Source organism: Chiloscyllium plagiosum, chromosome 20 (assembly GCF_004010195.1).
Source record: "Chiloscyllium plagiosum isolate BGI_BamShark_2017 chromosome 20, ASM401019v2, whole genome shotgun sequence".
NCBI classification, from domain to species: Eukaryota; Metazoa; Chordata; class Chondrichthyes; order Orectolobiformes; family Hemiscylliidae; genus Chiloscyllium; species Chiloscyllium plagiosum.
Window position 1 is genome coordinate 28,093,337 of NC_057729.1, and position 18,508 is coordinate 28,111,844.

The following is an 18,508-nucleotide window of genomic DNA, read 5'->3' on the forward strand; positions in this document are numbered from 1 at the left end:
AATGAGACTGAGTGGATTACTCTTCGGAATGTCGGTGTGGACTTGTTGGGCTGAAGGACCTGTTTCCACACTGTAGGGAATCTAACCTTCTCACGTACCATGGTATCTCCATCTGAAGCCAAGCTGTTTCACTTTCAATTTCACTGTTTTTGTTTTAAAACCCTTGTGCTACTTGCTGCATGTTCAGATTTTTCATTAGCTCTTGCTAATATGTCATGCCAATTTGAAGAACTTGGCCAGTTTAATCCCTTAAATTCAGGGCAATCTTTTGCCACCACTGCTGCCTGAACATTTTATTGTTGGAAATTAAAAATCAATTATGCTTGATTTAACATCCACTTGACTCAAAGCACGGAGCTTAGAAAGCTGTTTACTGGCAATGCTAGTAACTCATATATCCAGAATTTCCATTAGCATGATGGACTGAATCCATTATCAGAACCTCAGTTAAAGCTTTCAGTATCAATGGCATTAATTTTGCACTCAGTGGGCCATTCTACTTCTCCAGCCAAAGTCAAAAATGCACAACAAGCAGAAGTTAAGTCAGCTGCAAGGAACAGAAATTTAGAATTTCCAAAAATCGGAAATTCTGGTGATACAGTGACCAATAAGGCCTGCGCATCTCATACTGCACACATCTCAAACTAAAATATTCTCAAAGGAAGTGAAACTGGCAGCCTGCTTTGAGGGAGTGGGGAAACTTCAAATCAGACTTAAAATCTGAGCTTCATATGTCACATTACAAATAGAAAAGACTAAATTTATAAGTATCAAGATACTACTACAATATTGCAAAAATGTTGAACTGCAAGCTTCCCAATGATATCTTCTTAATGCTCACCATCTGGATTTTACATACTGTTTCAAAACTGTATTACTTTCATTTTTGAGATATATTAACTACTTATCCCAGTATGATCAGATAAAGAACAACAAGTTATACAAACTTTATGTCAACCTGAAATTCATGGTTTTTAAAGCTGATTAAAACTGTGATCAACATAAAATGTACTTGGTTCACACTGTGGCCTGTGCATAAAAACTCATTATATTCTTCATCAACACCTCAATCCATGCAACCATAGCCAAGAGTATGCTTCAAATACAACATGGAACAAGGAGAATATAGGATGACTGAATAGATTGTCTTAGTTGCGCTTACAGTTCCTTAACTTATGTTTCCAGAATAATTTATTTTCTCCATCCAGAATAATAAAACCAAAAAAGATTGCTGAAGTAAATCTGATAACTAAAATAAATCACAGAAAAGGTTTGACGACGTGAAGCAGTTTACAAAACTAAATATCAAAGCAAGTGTTTTATTTTACTACAATTAATAGTTTCAGACATGTACAAAAACTTAAATCCATTCAACAAAAACAAGATCCTTAACACTACCAAAAAAACTCATTACTTTAGCAGAGTCCATTTTTGGCTCATTAATGAAACTCATCTCTGTAAAGGAAGCCTGTCTGCTCTTTGACATGAAATGGAATAAAAGCCCTATTGTCCAAGAGCTCAGCAGAGTGGGACAAAGGCCCAGTTGCTCCATGGTGTGCGTGAATGACAGCAAACTTCCCCCCTTTTCACTTCTATAACTAACAGTGTTCCTTGGCAAAGACCAGAAAGCATTTATTCATGACCAATGTATCAAACAGTTAAATTTTGAAACATGCTTTTCCCCAATGGAAGGTACCCTAAAGCGGCACAAATTGGCAAATTTGTGGAAGAGAGTTTAGCAAACATTTTTTTATCTATCTGCAGACAGGCACAGTGATGACAAATCATGTACCATCCAAAAATGATGCACGGGTCCCCTCTGATCACAAACTACAAATTTTACCAAAATTACTTTTTCAATGAAAGTTTTATTCAACTTGGAAAGTTCAGAATGTCTTATTTTGATCAATGATATAATCACTGAATTTAATCAACAAATCCAGTGAGAACAACATTCCTTCAAAAAAATAAGTTTATTCCTCAAGGGAGTTTAGCTAGCATTTGATGGCAGCTACAGTATAATTGTTTAATCGTTTGCATAATCATGTTATCATTTATTGTCAATATTTATTTGACCAGGAAACAAAGTAGTAGCCTTTTGACCACTAAAGATGTTTATTTAAGCTTATGATTTATGCTAAGAGGACAAATTTTGAAGTATGGGCATAACTACTCACATGGCATATATATTTCATCATAAAATGATGGAAAAAAGGACATTACATTGACATGCCTCAGACACTGCTGCACATTGCGCATGCAATTGGTCTCCAATAATTAGAGAAATATTTGAAGTGAAATTATTAAAATAAGTTAAAAATCACATATAGCTGTAACAACAGCTACACAAATGTTAAATCAACTTGCATTACATCAAAATGCGCGACTTGGCTTCCTAACTTCTTCATAAAATCAGACAATTTATCAAATTAATTTTAAGATTTTTTTGCCAATTTCAGCAGCTGCATACAAAACATATCCTTTGTACTTAAACTCGCATGACCAAGCAATTTTTACTCCTTAATGCAAATGGTATCACTCTCTACGATATTTACACATTACATGTGGCCTCAGAGTATCAATACTTGAAGATAGTTTAGCCTATGTGATTAATCTGACTTCTGGAATGGCATAGGCCAATGTCGCACAAAAAGAAGAGGTTATCAATTAAAACATTTGCTTGATGTTTCCAAACAATGGCAAGGACTGTTCACAGTTCAAAAACTGCTTCCCAGTCCGAATTTGCTGCACTATTAACACAGTTCATGCACTATTTTCTTTTCGTACATGAACACTAGCTGCAATTTAAGTGAATTCAAAGCCCAATCACATACTCAGTGGTCTGTGGTTATTAATTTATTAAGACAGTCAGCTAATATAGGCACAATTTACCATGGTAAGGGGACCTGCAGTCCATTCCAATGTTAAATTTACATCCAAAATCAAGCATATTTCTCAAGCATGCAGAGATTGTCCACTTGCGAATTGGATAAATGTTCTTCAAAATTAGTCAAGGCTAAACTTTGTCTGCTATGTGATATTATGCAACAATTAACAAAGATTATTAACTTTATCCTTCTGGAAAAGCTGATGCTTTATATAACTGCTACCAATTCTTAGGAGACAAAGAAAAACAATGGCTTCCTGTACTTCTGTTTTAAAATGCCCAGTATTAGAGATCTTGGTTTTCATACAACTGTGAGTAATCACCATTTTACATCCATCTTGGATGGAGGAGGACGAGATGACATTTGTCAACATAAACCAAATCTAAACTCAAAATAGCTTTTGATGATTTTCAAAAGTACTACAAATTTTGTTTGCATAAGTCTGAAGCTTTGGTGCAGTTAGCATCTTTCAAAGAGAGTACTGTATATGCAACTTTTTTCTAAAACTGACTTTTAATTTAATCCCTTCTTAAGGGAGGAAAAATGGATTAAAAGAACTATGAAACTTAAGATCATCATTTTTCCTTATTGAGGACAGTTCCTTATTGGAAATTTCACCAAATATTGCCTCCAATTCTCTTCCTTCTGCATTTCTTTGCCCAAGGTGGTGTGATTCATACTGTATTAATTGGTTTCCACCACCACACCCCCAATGCCTGAACTAAATGGCCATTCTTCATATATGTCCAAATCCCAATTCCTAGTAGTTCATGTGAGCACAAATCGCAATGAAACCCAGCCTCATGATCATACAATGTCCCACAGTGCACTGTGCATGGAGTCAATTATTCAAATTATTTATTCATGTATTCCAAAGACCTTCACAGTCAAGTTATTTTAAAGGATAGACTAGCTCATTAGAACATAGAACACAGAAAAGGCCCTTCAGCCCACAATGCTGTGCCGAGGATTATTCCTAATCTAAAAGAAAATAACCTAACCTACGCACCCCTCAATTCACTGCAGTCCATGTACATGTCCAGCCGTCGCTTAAATGTCCCTAATGACTCTGCTTCCACCACCACCACTGGCAATGCATTCCATGCATTCACAACTCTCTGCATAAAGAACGTACCTCTGACGTCTTCTCTATACCTTTCTCCTAATTTCTTAAAACAAAGCCCCTCGTGCCAGTCAATCCTGCCCTGGGGAAAAGTCTCTGGCTATTGACTCTATTGAACCCTCTCATTACCTTGTATACCTCGATCAGGTCACCGCTCTTCTTCCTTCTCTCCAGAGAGAAAAGTCCGAGCTTAGTCAACCTCTCTTCATAAGATAAGCCCTCCAGTCCAGGCAGCACTCTAGTAAACCTTCTTCGCACCCTCTCGAAAGCTTCCATATCTTTCTTATAATAGGGCGACCAGAACGGGACTCAATATTCCAAGTGTGGTCTCACCAGGATCTTGTAGAGCTGCAGCAAAACTTCACGGCTCGTAAACTCGATCCCCCTGTTAATGAAGGGGAAAACATCACGTGCTTTCTTAACAACCCTATCCACTTGGGTGGCAACTTCGAGGGATCTATGCACTCGAACACCAAGATCCATCTGTTCCTCCACACTGCCAAGAATCCTGTCTTTAATCCTATATTCAGTATTCATGTTCGGCCTTCCAAAATGCATCACTTCGCATTTATCCAGGTTGAACTCCATCTGCCATTTCTCAGCCCAACTCTACATCCTGTCTACGTCAAGCTGCAGCCTGCAATAACCCTCGATACTATCAATGGCACCTCCAAACTTAATGCCATCTGCAAATTTACACAACCCAGCCCTCAACCTCCTCATCATTTATTAAAAACTACAAAAGAGCAGAAACCCAAGAACAGAGCCCTTTAGGACAGCATTCACCACGGGCCTCCAGGCAGAATACTTTCCACCTACAACCACTCTCTGCCTTCTGTCAGCCAACCATTTCTAAATCCATACAGCCAAATCTCCCTGTATCCTATACCTCCTGACTTTATGAATGAGCCTACCATGGGGAACCTTATCAAATGCCTTACTGAAGTCCATATACACCACATCCACTGCTTGACCTGTCTTGTCACCTCCTCAAAGAATTCAATAAGATTTGTGAGGCATGACCCGCCCCTCACAAAGCCATGCTGACTATCTTTGATCACTCTATGCTTTTCCAAATAGTCATAAATCCTATCCCTCAGAATTCTTTCCAAAACCTTGCTGACTACAGATGTAAAATAGACTGGTCTATAACTGTTAGGGATTTCCCTATTCCCCTTCTTGAAAAGAGGAATAACATTCGCCTCCCTCCAATCCTCTGGTACAACTCCTGTGGAGAGTGAGGAAGCAAAGATTTTCACCAGCAGCTTAGCAACCTCCTTTCTCACTTCCCTGATCAATCTAGGGTAAATCTGGTCTGGCCCTGGGGACTTATCAATCTTGATTTTTGCCAAAATTTCCAGCACATCAACTTCCTCAATCTTGATCTGTTCAAGCCTATGTCCCCGCTCCTCAAAGTTCTTATTCACAACAAGGTTCCTTTCTTTAGTGAAAACTGAAGCAAAAAACTCACTCAGGGCTTCCTCAATCTGCTCAAACTCCACGCACAAGTTCCCTACGGTATCCCTGATAGACTCTACCATCTCCCTCAACATGCTCTTATTCCTCATGTATGAGTAAAATGCCTTTGGGTTCTCCCTAATCTTTCCTGCCAAGTCTTTTTCGTGTCCCCTCCTGGCTCTCCTCAGTCCATTTCTGAGCTCCTTTCTAGTAATTCACCATTTTACAATATAAGCTTGAGTTTTAGAAATTAAAGTAGTATTTAACTGTAGATAGTGGGGGTAAATACAATTTAAACAATTTTGGAATTCATTACACTCAACAGATTTGGCTACATTAACTTCAGAAGCTTAAGGCTAGAAAAGCAAGATCATAAAAAATGGCAGGTCTGGTTACTTAGCCAAGGAACTGCAGACATGACAACTGCAATCCTTTCAGAGAGATATTTTTCGGTGTCAGAGCTAAATGAGTTTTGGAGAATTCACATTTTATGACACTTGGAAGTTATAAAATTCAGGCTTATTTTTTATTTCACCAGATCAAAGAAAGAATTTTAAATGAGGGATGCCATGATTCTGAAGTATGCCTGCTCAAGGACAGATAACACAGTATCATGAAACAGATCTTGGAAATTCTCTGATTTCAATTTATTTATATGTTCACAGAGACATGTTTGGACAGTTCACCAAGAGAAGATCACCAAAGTGAACTACAGTTAGGGCAGGACCACTGTAACCAAAAATGTAAGCAGAAATAAAGTGATTTTCCTCATTCATCATATGGGATGCAGGTTTAATCTCAGTTTAAAATTATGTGATGGAACACTACCCATTTAAAAGTCAGTAGAAAAATCTATTGAAGTCATGACTTGGAAAGCAATTAGCAGAATTGACTGCAAAGCATTGAGAATACAACCAGAACAAGGGACCAATGCATCCACAATAAAGAAATAAAACAAAACAATAGTTGGAGTAGAGGAGAGTTCAAGTAGTTTCCAGGGGACTGTGGCATGTATTTGGGCGATCTTAATAAAAGTAAATAACTCAGTTACTGTAAACTAGAAGAGAATTAATTGGGGGAAGTGAGAAGTAAAACTGAATGCAGAGCCTACATAGTTATGAACTATATTTTTGAGGTAAAACTGCTTGCTAAGTTTATATATTTTGTATAAAAATCATTAAATCTTATAGCAGAATTCTATTGGTTAAAATGATTTGGTATTTGGATATCTTTTAACATTAACATTTCATAACTGGACCATAAAGTAGAAATTTTGATAGCCAATTTGTATACAAGCCCCATAACTAGCAGTATGATAATGATCAGATAATCTACTTCCATGAGTTTAGTTATGGCCATGACACTGGAAACAACTCATGTCATCTTTGTCAAAAAAAATGTTTGTTTTACATTTTATCAAGAACAATCGTAGAATTAAAATGGAAACTTCATAATTGGTTTGGCTCAGTGCCATATTACACAGTAGATTTACTTAAAGTCAAAGCTGTTTAATGGAATCTTCAAAAATGTTAATGCCGACCTTGGTTGGAGGAGTTGCATAAGAGTTAAAAGTTAGGCCACATGATCTTCAGAGACTGGAACAAGCTTTTGAAGCTCACAATAACAAAACTGCCAGTAAGTTTAAAGCTGGAGGTTAACCATGTTTTTTAAAATGCATATTACATAGCACTTGGTACAGCTGGTAACCACTTTCTGGAAGCCAAAAAGTAACTTAGCCAGATGCCAACATCTTAATTAATTCAAGAAGTTTTTAATAATACATGCAGTGAAGTCTTAAAAAAAATCAATTGATATTTAAAACCGAGCGACCAAAGCATAAAACCTGAAATTCATATGTTAAACAAAAAAAAGCAAAGCCACTGAATCTGTTAGTGAAATTTGATAAGTTATTGATTTATATAAAAAGGAGAAATTATCACTTAAGGACAGTGAAAATCAAGACAAATGGCCTGATCCTTGCCTCAACTGCACTCAGGCTTTGTTAGCAGGTTTGAACAGATGAGGATCAAATCTTGGAATGAACAAACTAAAACCAAGATGAACAACTCTATGCAGGGTTCATTAAATGATAAAAAGGTACAAGACCCCCTTTTTCAATCTCTGAATTGCTGCTTAGCATCACTAATCTGGAAATGCTGTAAGGTTGCAAAGATATAATTAACTGAAAAACCTTCCATCAGTTCATATCAATTATTTACTTCACAAAGGGGAAAAAAAGCACTCAATTTTGAAAGCAACCACAACATGATTTATTTTTATTTTGTACAACTCTATGCTTTGAAAATAAGTATTAGGTTAAAAAAAAATTAGCCAACAAAAGATCACAAAACATCATTTTGCTCCAACCTCAGAACAGAATAAAGTGGCATACAATCCTACACAGCTTTCCTTTACTAGGACATCTGGCAATCTGTCAGTTATACTTTAACTTCAAACCTTCTACAGCACTTTCAGTCAAATGGGTAGTTGTGTGGGTTTCTGGTGTTTTGGTTTGCGCTACAATTCAGGCACACTTTCCATTCTGATCAATTCAAATGACTCTAAAAACTCATCACAGTAATGGTACCGCAAAATTACCTTACACATGTCATGTCATGAAGAAAAACAGAAAATGCACCCTCCAGAAACAAACTAAATTTAAGTCTTTAACTCAATGTCATTTAACACATTTCTAGAATCCACTTTCCCCTGCAGACTTTCTTCAACATGCACGGTCAAAGACTTCATTTATACAAGTAAAATAAACTATATCCTTCAATTTTAAATTATGTTAAATTCCAGGCTCCAATCAGACTCCAATACATGAGATAGAAAACAAGGTTAAAGGAGAATGTATTTTCAAATCTTTTTCCCCAAATTTGGAGTCTGATGTACCCAAAACATTGTTACACTATAACCTCTCCAGTCCAGAAATTGAATGTCCTAAACACCAAATGTCTTTTTGAGCTGGCAGAATGACTCACCACATGATTGCTTCATCTTCACCAAATCAGGAAGGTGTGGGCTCAACTGATCTTCAGGTAAGAAAATGGTGGGTGATGGGGGAGGGGCACAAAGACTGTGTAGTGGGGGAAAATAGCTTGAGGTTACAAAGCCACTTGATCTGTGTCATTATGCTCATTCGGCCTCTTCTATTGGTCTACTTCTCTATCTCTCCCTCTCTCAGACTCTCACACCATTTTTCTATCTCTTTCTCACCTTTCTTCTGTTCTCCCTCTCCTCTTCTTCTGCAGCAATGCTTTTGAGCAGTCCCAAGCATTCGCAGGGCATAGTTTTAAAACAAAAGCCTTCACCATTGCAGCACAATGTAAGCATGCTACACTTAAAATTAAAGGGGAAGTCATAATGCAACTAGATAAGGGTGTTTTAGTGAAAACCTTGTAAGAGGCAGATTGCATGGGTGTCCTAATAGCTAACAAGAATATGCAGCACGAGAAGCTATGTGCGCAGCGCTAAGTTTGGTGACCTTGATCACATACTGTATGAATGGTTGTGGCAACATAGTGATGAGAGGGTCACTATCTTAAAAACAATGGCTGTGGAAAAAGCCCGTCAGTTTTACACTAATTTAAGAATTTACACTCCAAGTATTCCCAAGGTAAACTGCAGAAGAACATGGACAAGGTATTTCCCATTTAAAGGCTACAAACTGATAAAGCTAGTGTACAAAACTTTACAAATAGAAAGGCTGCCAAACATGTCTAGTTAAAGGTTGAGATACAGAGTCTTTAACAAATAAATCAAGCAGACGACAACAGTCTTTTTTCTGAGGTTTCTGCCACACCACACACCTGCTGATGCAGAGGAGATGGCGGTACAAAGTTGCAAAGATCTAGAAAGCTCACCATGCTCCTATATGCAAATGCTAATATTTTAAAAGGGTGAATAAACACTATTTCTTCCTGAGTAGGCCAAATCTGTGTGCATCACTCATCAGCTCCTGAGTAACTCCACAATCATTTTCTCCCCAGTGGTTGTGCACACTTTCAGAAGACTCGGTTGGTTATTTACTGCAAAATTGTATTTTTGGACAGTTCACCTCCTGTGGGACAGCAAGATTTTGACAACGTCTTCCTACATATTTATCCCCAGTTGCTCATCTTAAATTCAATCAAAAGGATATTAAATCAAGGAAATGTCACTACAGGAGATTCTGTGTTAGCTTGCAATACTGGTGGTGCTTGAAGATTAGATTAGATTAGATTAGATTACTTACAGTGTGGAAACAAGCCCTTTGGCCCAACATGTCCACACCGCCCCGCCGAAGCGCAACCCACACATACCCCTACATCTACCCCTTACCTAACACTACGGGCAATTTAGCATGGCCAATTCACCTGACCTGCACATCTTTGGACTGTGGGAGGAAACCGGAGCACCCGGAGGAAACCCACGCAGACACGGGGAGAATGTGCAAACTCGACACAGTCAGTCGCCTGAGGCGGGAATTGAACCCGGGTCTCTGGCGCTGTGAGGCAGCAGTGCTAACCACTGTGCCACCGTGCCGCCACCGTGCTGTTGCATTTAAGAAGATCTTCAATACAAATATTCTAGTGTTTGACAAATGTATGGAACAGTGGCATTACAAGACCCTTACAAAAAGCAGCCAGAAGTCATGAGCTTTTGGGAGTTTAATGAAGATACTGCAAAAGGAAATATTTAGGATGTGAGTAGACCAAAGCCAAGGAAGCTGATCTCTTGCATTACAGCAAGCGAATGAAAAGAATGTCGACATTGTCTTCCCTGTCTCAGTCAATGTGATCAAGCAAAACTATAATGTTGCTGCTCCAGTTGTGTAACAAGTAACAGATTCAACGACATTTAAGACAGTTTTACACCACAAGTCTATGAATAATGACAACAGTGAAGAAGCTAATGCTCCCCAAGAGATTACCCTTCAGAAAGGGAAAAAAGTAGCTTCCTGCTTCATTGGCTTTCCATAGCAATAAAGTTTTATCAGCTGAGAAGATGCAATCCATGTGCACAGAATCCAAGAAAAAGTAATAAAGCAGCATCCAAAATAAATGAATGAAATTGTAGGAAATGTTTGGTGATGAAGTCGTAAAATCCTGTCTGCTCAGACCATCGTGAAGCTCGATCTCGTTAACCAGCATACTGGACAAGAGACAGAACCCAACTGTTGCTATTGATGATCACAACTTTCTTTTCTGCTGTATCTAACTGTTATAGAAATAAAACAGTATATAGAGTAACTTATGTTTTTTTCGATGCAAGGCCAACATTTTTTTTGCCCATCCCTAATTGCCCGGAGGGAAGTAAGAGTCAACCACATTGCTGTGGCTCTGGAGTAACATATCGGCCCCACCAGGCAAGGGTGACAGATTTCCTTTCCTAAAAAGACATGAGTGAACCGGATTTGTTTATACAACAATCAACAACACTAGCTTTTGATTTCAGATTTTTACTGAATTCAAATTTCATCAGCTGCCATGGTCAGATTTTCATTCAAGTCCCCAGAATGTCAACTGGGGATTCTGAATAATGAGTGACGTTATCAATACACCACCAATTGCCTCAATGTAATTTTCACTATTTCAGTACAGTTCTTTGGGAACATAAATACTGGTAACAATTTTTATTACAGCTTTATAATGTTTTAGATTGATCTATGCTTCAAGTAAATATTTATCCCATGGTATTTTCCTGTTCATGTATTAGTGGTTTGACATTTCAATGTTCCATGTTCCAGAAATTTCTGAAATCCAAGAATGGCTTTGCACAAAGCATTCCAAGAGACAGTGGAGATCAGAGTTGAGAGTGCGTTGCTGGAAAAGCACAGCAGGTCAGGCAGCATCCGAGGAGCAGGAAAATCGATACTTTGGGCCGGAACCCTTCCCGGCCCGAAATATCGATTTTCCTGCTCCTCAGTTGCTGCCTGACCTATTGTGCTTTTCCAGCAACACAAAGCATTCCAGACCAGAGACATTGTGGTGTACAATGTTCAAAGGTCTCCCAACTAAACTACTGAGAAATTCACACGTGTAAAATTTATGTTTGCCAAAATCAAACATTGACTTACTCTTCTTCTTACTTTTGGCTCAATTTAGCAACCTCCAGAAAATTTTGGGCAAAGGTTGATAAAAGCCAAGACATGGAAATCCCAAAAAGTGCACAATCATTCCTGAGGTTAACCTTCAAACATCTAACAGTTTATTTTTAAAAAACTCTGTCTAGATAAGGCAACTATCAATTACAGCATACAGTAATCAGGAGCCAAATGGAAAGAATTCACTCTTCTCATGACGTGATTAGTTCTCTCATAAGCATTAATAAGCTCATATTAATCAATAAAATACACAGAACCATGTCAACCTTTCAGGCTAATAATTCTTCTACAACCAAAGTGACACCCAACAGATTCCACTTACCTAAACTGCCTTGACTTCTGTTTGCATCCTATGCACCTATTGACATCCAGAGGATAGTCACCAGCTAGCCATTACAGTCACAGATCTGACATGGTCTCACTGAGTGGTGGAATGAACTCAAAGGGCCATCCCTGCTTCTTCTTCTTGTGCACTTGTGTACATATCAAATGAATGAACAATCAAACTTAGTTCTGATAACGTTGGAAAAAGATCAAACTCAAGAATATCTCAAAATTTGCATGACCATCAATCCAACATACCATGAGTAAATATGTGGTTCCAGTTTACAGCACTCAGCAGCAACTGCCTACCTTTTGCAACCAAACTATGGGCAGCATCAAACATGGAGCTAGAACCAAATCATGTTTATAGTGAGCCATAAAATATTAACGATCCAGCAGCTGTTATGCCAAGGTTTAAATTGCCTCATCAGCTGTGTGGCAGATGTGCCTTCCATATGGTTCAAAGACTGATGTGCAATATGTTATGATGTGCAGCTGCCTTAACATTCTAGGTATATATAATGTACTTGTATAAGACCATATAAAAGGGAACTCGAGTAGGACATTAAGTCCCTGAGCCTGCCCTGCCATTGGAATTTATCTTAGCCTTAAATATACAGAAAGACTCCAACTGAACAGTGCCCTGTGAAAAAAAGAGTTCAATACACTCACAAGCTTCTTAAAAACAATTTATCCTCATCTCAGTCTTAAATTGGTGTCTCGGAATAAAGGGGCAATGTCCTCTGGTCCTAGACTCCCACATGAGGGGAAACACCATCTCAGAATTCACTGTCAAGCCCCTCAAGAATATAAGTTTCATTGAGATAACCTCTCATTCTTCTAAACTCCAGAGAATAGATTCTCAACCTGTTTAACCTTTGCTCATAAGACAATCCCTCCATACCAGGAATCATCCAAGTGAACTCTCTCTGAACTGCCTCTAGTGAAATGATGTTGTTTCTTGAATAAGGGAACCAAACTGCTCACAGACTTCCCGACTCTTATACTCCAGCCTCCTCAAAATATAGTCCAGCATTCCATCAGACTTCTTGATTAGCTGCTGCAATTGCTTAATGGAGATTCTCACCAATATAGTATTAACAAAGTGATAGATCTGCTGTGAGGTTAGCTCTCCATTTCGGCTGCTTAGTGATGTCTCATGTCAACCAGAGACTCTGTCACTGAACAAACTTCCTTTTTCCAACCAGAAATTCAGTTCACAGCTTGGACCATGCACTAAACCACAGAGAACTTCCTGTCAGCAGCTTATAAAGTATTTTGAACAATTATTCAGGAACTGTTCATCTACAGCAATCTTGATTAGCATCAGAACCTTCCCTTGCCACCACAAGAAGTGCAAAACCTGCCCCCACACCACCCCTCTCCCCTCCATCTAAGTCTGCAAAGGATCCTTCCACATTTACCTGTACTTCCACACGTCATCTACTGTATTCATTGCTCTCAAATGTGGTCTCTTCTACACTGGGGAGACAGGACACCAAACTGTGGATCATATCAGGGAACATCTTTGGGACACACACTCTAAACAACTCTACCGCCCTGTGGCCAAACAATTCAACTCCTCCTGCCATTCTGCCAAGGACAAGCAAGTCTGGGCCTCCTCCACTGCCAAACTCTAGCCACCCGATGCCTGGAGAACGCCTCATCTTCCGCCTTGAGACCCTCCAAACACATGGGATCAACTTGGATTTCACCAGTTTCCTCATTTCCCCTCCCCTCACCTTATCCCAGATTCAACCTTCCAACTCAGCACCACCCTCAAGACCTGTCCATCTTTCTTCCCAGATATCCGCTCCATCCTCCTCTCTGATCTGTCACCCTAAAACCCACTCCCTCACCTTTATGTATCTATCGCATTCCCAGCTACCTTTTCTTCCCCCGCTCCATTTTCCTCTCAGCTCCCTTGGTCCACCCCCCTCATTCCTGATGAAGAGCTCATGCTCAAAACGTCAATTCTCCTGCTCATCGGATGCTGCCTCACCGGTTGCGCTTTTCCATCACTACACTTTTCGAATAGCATCAGAAGTGTTCAGTTACTGAAAAAATAGACTGAAAACCACAAAATACTTAGATCATTCATTGAGGTCACAAGAAACTCTACCTGAGATGATATCAATATATATCGGAACTTCATGTACTGACATACAATTAGGGCGTATGCTACTTGTGTTTTTCACTCAATACCTTCAGAATTCATACTTCAACTGTGAAAATGAATAATACAAGTTTAGATACACCCAGAACCACATCCCATTGTTCAGTCCACAACTGCAGATGATCAGTAAAGATTCTTTCATTCTCACGAGTTGAACAATACAGTACACCTTTAACAGCACAACCAAGTGCCATTGTTCATTTAGAAATGCCGAAAGTCGGCACTTGGAAGAAGATCCTTTAAGATACCATCCAAGATATTACTGATGAAGACACTAAATAGAGTGTGGTCACGGCGAATCTGACTTCACTCTCAAGAACAGTTTTAGCAAACTTTTTATCCACACAACTTTTATTTTTCTCTTTTTGATTTGTGCCTTGTAGATAGTTGACAGGTTTTAAGAGGTTAGGAAGTGAATAACTCGCTGCAGGATTCCTAGCCTTTGATCTGCTCTTCTAGCCACTGCGTTTATATGGCTAGTCTGGTTTAGTTTTGAGTCAATGGTAATCCCAAGGATACTGATCATGAGGGGACTTAGCAATGGTAATAGCACAGAATGTCAAGGGGTAATTGTTATATCCTCTCTTGTTGGAGATGGTTATTGCCAGACACTTGTGTGGTCCAAATATTATTTGTGACTTTTAGCCCAAGCCTGGATATTGTCAAGGTCTTGCCACATTTGAAGCAACATTTGGGGCAAGTTTTTAAATATCTTAGAACTGGAGTAAATAGTACTAAACACCTACAATCAGCTACCTATGCTATTCAAAAGGTGCCTCATAGGAGCATTCTTAAACAAAACATGACATCAAAAAAGTATATTTTATGAATTGTCTTCAAAGCAAGAAAATGAAGTAGAGACAGAAAACTGTAACATCCTCATCCTGGGTCCTAGGCGAGTGAATGCACAGGCACCAAATTCTGCAGCAATTATAATGGGAAATGTACAAGCAGCCAGCATTTAGGGAGCAGAGATATCTCAGAGGATTCCGGGTTGAAGAAGATCACATTGTCAGGAAGGGGCAAGGACATGGAAGGATCTGAAAACTGGAATAGGAGCTTTAAAGTAAAATTGTGTTTGGAGCTAAGTAAGTTAGCTAGCACAGGGTTAAGTGGGATATGCTGTGAATTAAGACAAGGGGACAAGGGCAGCAGAATTTTAGATGTCAAGTTTACAGAGTGTAGAATGTGTGAGACAGCCTGGACTACAATGGAATAGGTGAGTCCAGAACTATCAAAGCATGAATGAGGGTTTAAGGAGAACATGAACTAATGCAGAGGCAGTGTTATGGACACAGAAAAAGGAAGTTTTAGGGATGGTGTGAGTGAGTGAGGTCAGAAGCTTGTCTCAGGATCAAATATTACATCAATATCACAATCAGAATCTTACACTGTTGCCAGGGAGAGGAATGTGGTTGGTAGCTGGGAAATGGAGTTTGGATCTGGAGTTCATGTTTAATTTGGAAAATAGAAAACAATACTGCTCATTCAGTACTGGATAATCAGTTTGATCATTTCGCATTAATGCTGGGAACAAGAGAGTTGGTGGTGAAGTAGAGCTTCTGTTGGTGAGAAAAATAACTCTGTGCCTTCGGATGGTGTCACCAAGGAGCAGCATTTAATGAGAAATAGGATGAAGCTAAGGTTATATCCTTGTGGAACACCAGACATAACAATGAAAATATAGGACTCGAAGCTATTTCAAGTGATTCTGTGGTTAAAACTGGGGAACTATAAATGGAAACCTCTAAGCATTGCCCCACCCAGATAGATGACAGTGTAGAAGTTTTTGGAAAAGGCAAACATATTACAGACTGTAGTCAAATCAAGAGGAACAAAGTGGGAAAGTCATCCTATGGCCAAACTGTGACATGAGCGAAAACATGATTGGAGGAATTCAAATATGGAGTTCCAGAAAAGGTAAGGACGAGATTTGGGAAGTGACATACTCAGTCTTTGGCGGAAAGGAAGGTTGGAGATATGAAAGCAGTTTGTAAGGATGGTGGGGTCAAGTGCAGTTTTGCTTCAAAGAGGAGCACCATCGTGACAGCACGTTTAAAATGCGAGATGATGTTCTGGGAGATGGGTTTTAAACAGTTTCTTTAAAAAAAGAGGAAGTGAGAAAGGGACAGCATTCCAGAGTGTGTTCCCAAATAAATGTCCAGTTTCCCTTTGAGGGATTGGCGTCATCAGTATTTGACAGTTAACTGTAATCAGACCAAGAACTGTGAAATCCCCGTTCACTCATCCAACTGATGGCGACAGAATGAGAACATAAGAGGGGGAATCTCGTAACACCCGCTCCTTACATCCATCACAAATCAGAATGGAAATGAAATGTATTGAAGATTGGAATTGAAAAGAATGGGAGATCTGAAATCTGTTGGAGTTGTGCAGTTGAAGACAATGTGAATTAAGTCAGGTTGATTTCGGTCCCTAAAGACCGCTGGAGGGGTTGCGGTAAATGCTCAGATGTTCAATGAGGAAGGACGCCGCCGGATTTCCAGCGCCTCCCCCCCTTCGCCTCATTGTGTCTGGAGAGCGCGCGTTTGATTTTACACAAACCATATGGCACACCTTTCAGCTCGCAGCACGCCTTATCGGCAGCAAACGAACCTGCTAATAGACGTTGCCCCTATCTCAACAGGAAACCACAGAACAAGAAGGAGGCTAATTAGATCAGGAATGAGGACACCAAGCCATTTCAGAACCTCTATCCACAGCGTTTTACAGTCAGTAAAATGATTCAAAGAAGATTGAACGTCTGTTATTTTGGTTTCGGAAGAAATGTATTTCTTACAATATTTGAAATATTTAACGTGTCGCGGCTAGCTTCTATTCTTGAGTCTTTTGTACGCTGATTCCACGTTAATTATTCATGTTGGTCCCACGTAACTTTCACCATCAAAATGGATCGATTCCTCATTCTGTTTGAGCTCATTGGCTGAGCTGGTATAACTCTAGCGCGTTAAAATTAACCAGGCTAAAGCGCCACTTCCCCAAATTATAATCTCGAAGCCCTTTCAACAAAGCAGCTCCGTTGGCCCCAGCAGCCAACAAGGCTCCAATGAAAGTTTCACTCTCAGTTGGGCCGAAGGGCCTGTTTCCATGCTGTAAATCCCTAGGACTCTTCTTGTCACCAAGTTTCAAATAACACTGATAGCAACAACGTGGGGGTCAATACTTCAGCAGTTGAAATGGCATCGCCTAGTTTAACCATCTGAAATTAAATTGACGTTAACTCGGTGAGATCCCATTAATCCCGATTTATTGATTTCACAACCGAGAATCACACAGAACAACGGGATCTGAAAAGAAACACTTACAGATTTCAGAAATTTCAAGGAACCCACGTAGTCTCTCTCCGTTTTTAAAATCTCATTCATCACACAAACTCGTAAACGGAGCTGCCGATCTGTGTCCTTTCCACTCTCCACTCCATTTTCGGGGTGACTTTCTTCATCCATGTTCCTGCGCTCCGAGAAATAAACAAGGGACTGGTTTAAACAAAAAGAGTCGAGAATGTGGATTTCTTCCGCTGCACAGCTGGCGGCTTCTTTAAAACACTTCCAAATCAGCTTGGTTTCGATCTACTCTCATTTTGTGATATGTTTTCATCTGTATGGAAAATACTTGGTCGATTGAGCTGGCTTTCCTAGTCAGTTCTGTTCAAAAAAGCGCCACAAACCATTCATGAGCAGAGCTCAGTGTTGTTGTTGCTGCTGCCGCTTTGAGAAGTCCCAACTGCACTCCGTTACAGGACACTTTTCAACGTGAAACTGATGAGTTACTGCACATTTGTTCCTAAACTTCCGCCGAACTTGCCTCCAGCTGGCGGAAGAAAGCCAAAAAAACAAACACCATATCACAACCCCAGAGAAAAGGTGGAAATGACGGGCTGCGAATTACCAAAATCTGCAGCAGCCGCTACTGTCCAGCCAAATTCCGCTTTTCTTTTTTTTACCAATTAGACAACAGGCACATGCTCAGTGAAGGGACCGTCAGCAAAAATCTCGTGTAAAACTCAAGTGAAACGACACGGTGCAGGGTCCCGAAAGCGACTCGACGAAAACGACAAAGCGTTTATACCCAAAAATTCAGGATTTTCGAAATAAGTTGTTTTCTACTTTTGCAAAATTCGGGGTCCATCAAGGTCAAAATGCGCTACTGTATCAGGACAAATCTTTGCCCAGCTGAGCATGATCTGAGTTAGAAAGCTGCCAGTCAGTGCAAGGTATACATTTGACTGGTTTGGATTATTAAACCATTGTCATACAAGGTTTCAGCAGTTGGAATTCTAGTCTATTTTCAAGTTAAAATGACTTTAGAGACAGGTAATACCGTTCAATACGTCACCCTAAAAAGTGCAATGTTAGAGATAGTCCCTTACTGAGAAAACACTTTGCCTATAATTTTGCTGCTATGGTCTGCAACAAGACGATTCCTTTCCT

General features: G+C 39.5%; 1 protein-coding gene across 1 annotated transcript in view; it reads right to left on the minus strand.

Annotated features, from left to right (window-relative positions):
* The window catches only part of prex1 (phosphatidylinositol-3,4,5-trisphosphate-dependent Rac exchange factor 1), a 222,533-nt gene extending 204,390 nt beyond the window's left edge, over positions 1–18,143 (minus strand). Inside the window, exon 1 of the mRNA XM_043710358.1 lies at positions 17,384–18,143. Within this exon, the coding sequence (XP_043566293.1) occupies positions 17,384–17,524 (141 nt within the window). The 5' untranslated portion in view covers positions 17,525–18,143. The remainder of the gene's footprint in view (positions 1–17,383) is intronic.
* Positions 18,144–18,508: the final 365 nt, after the last annotated feature.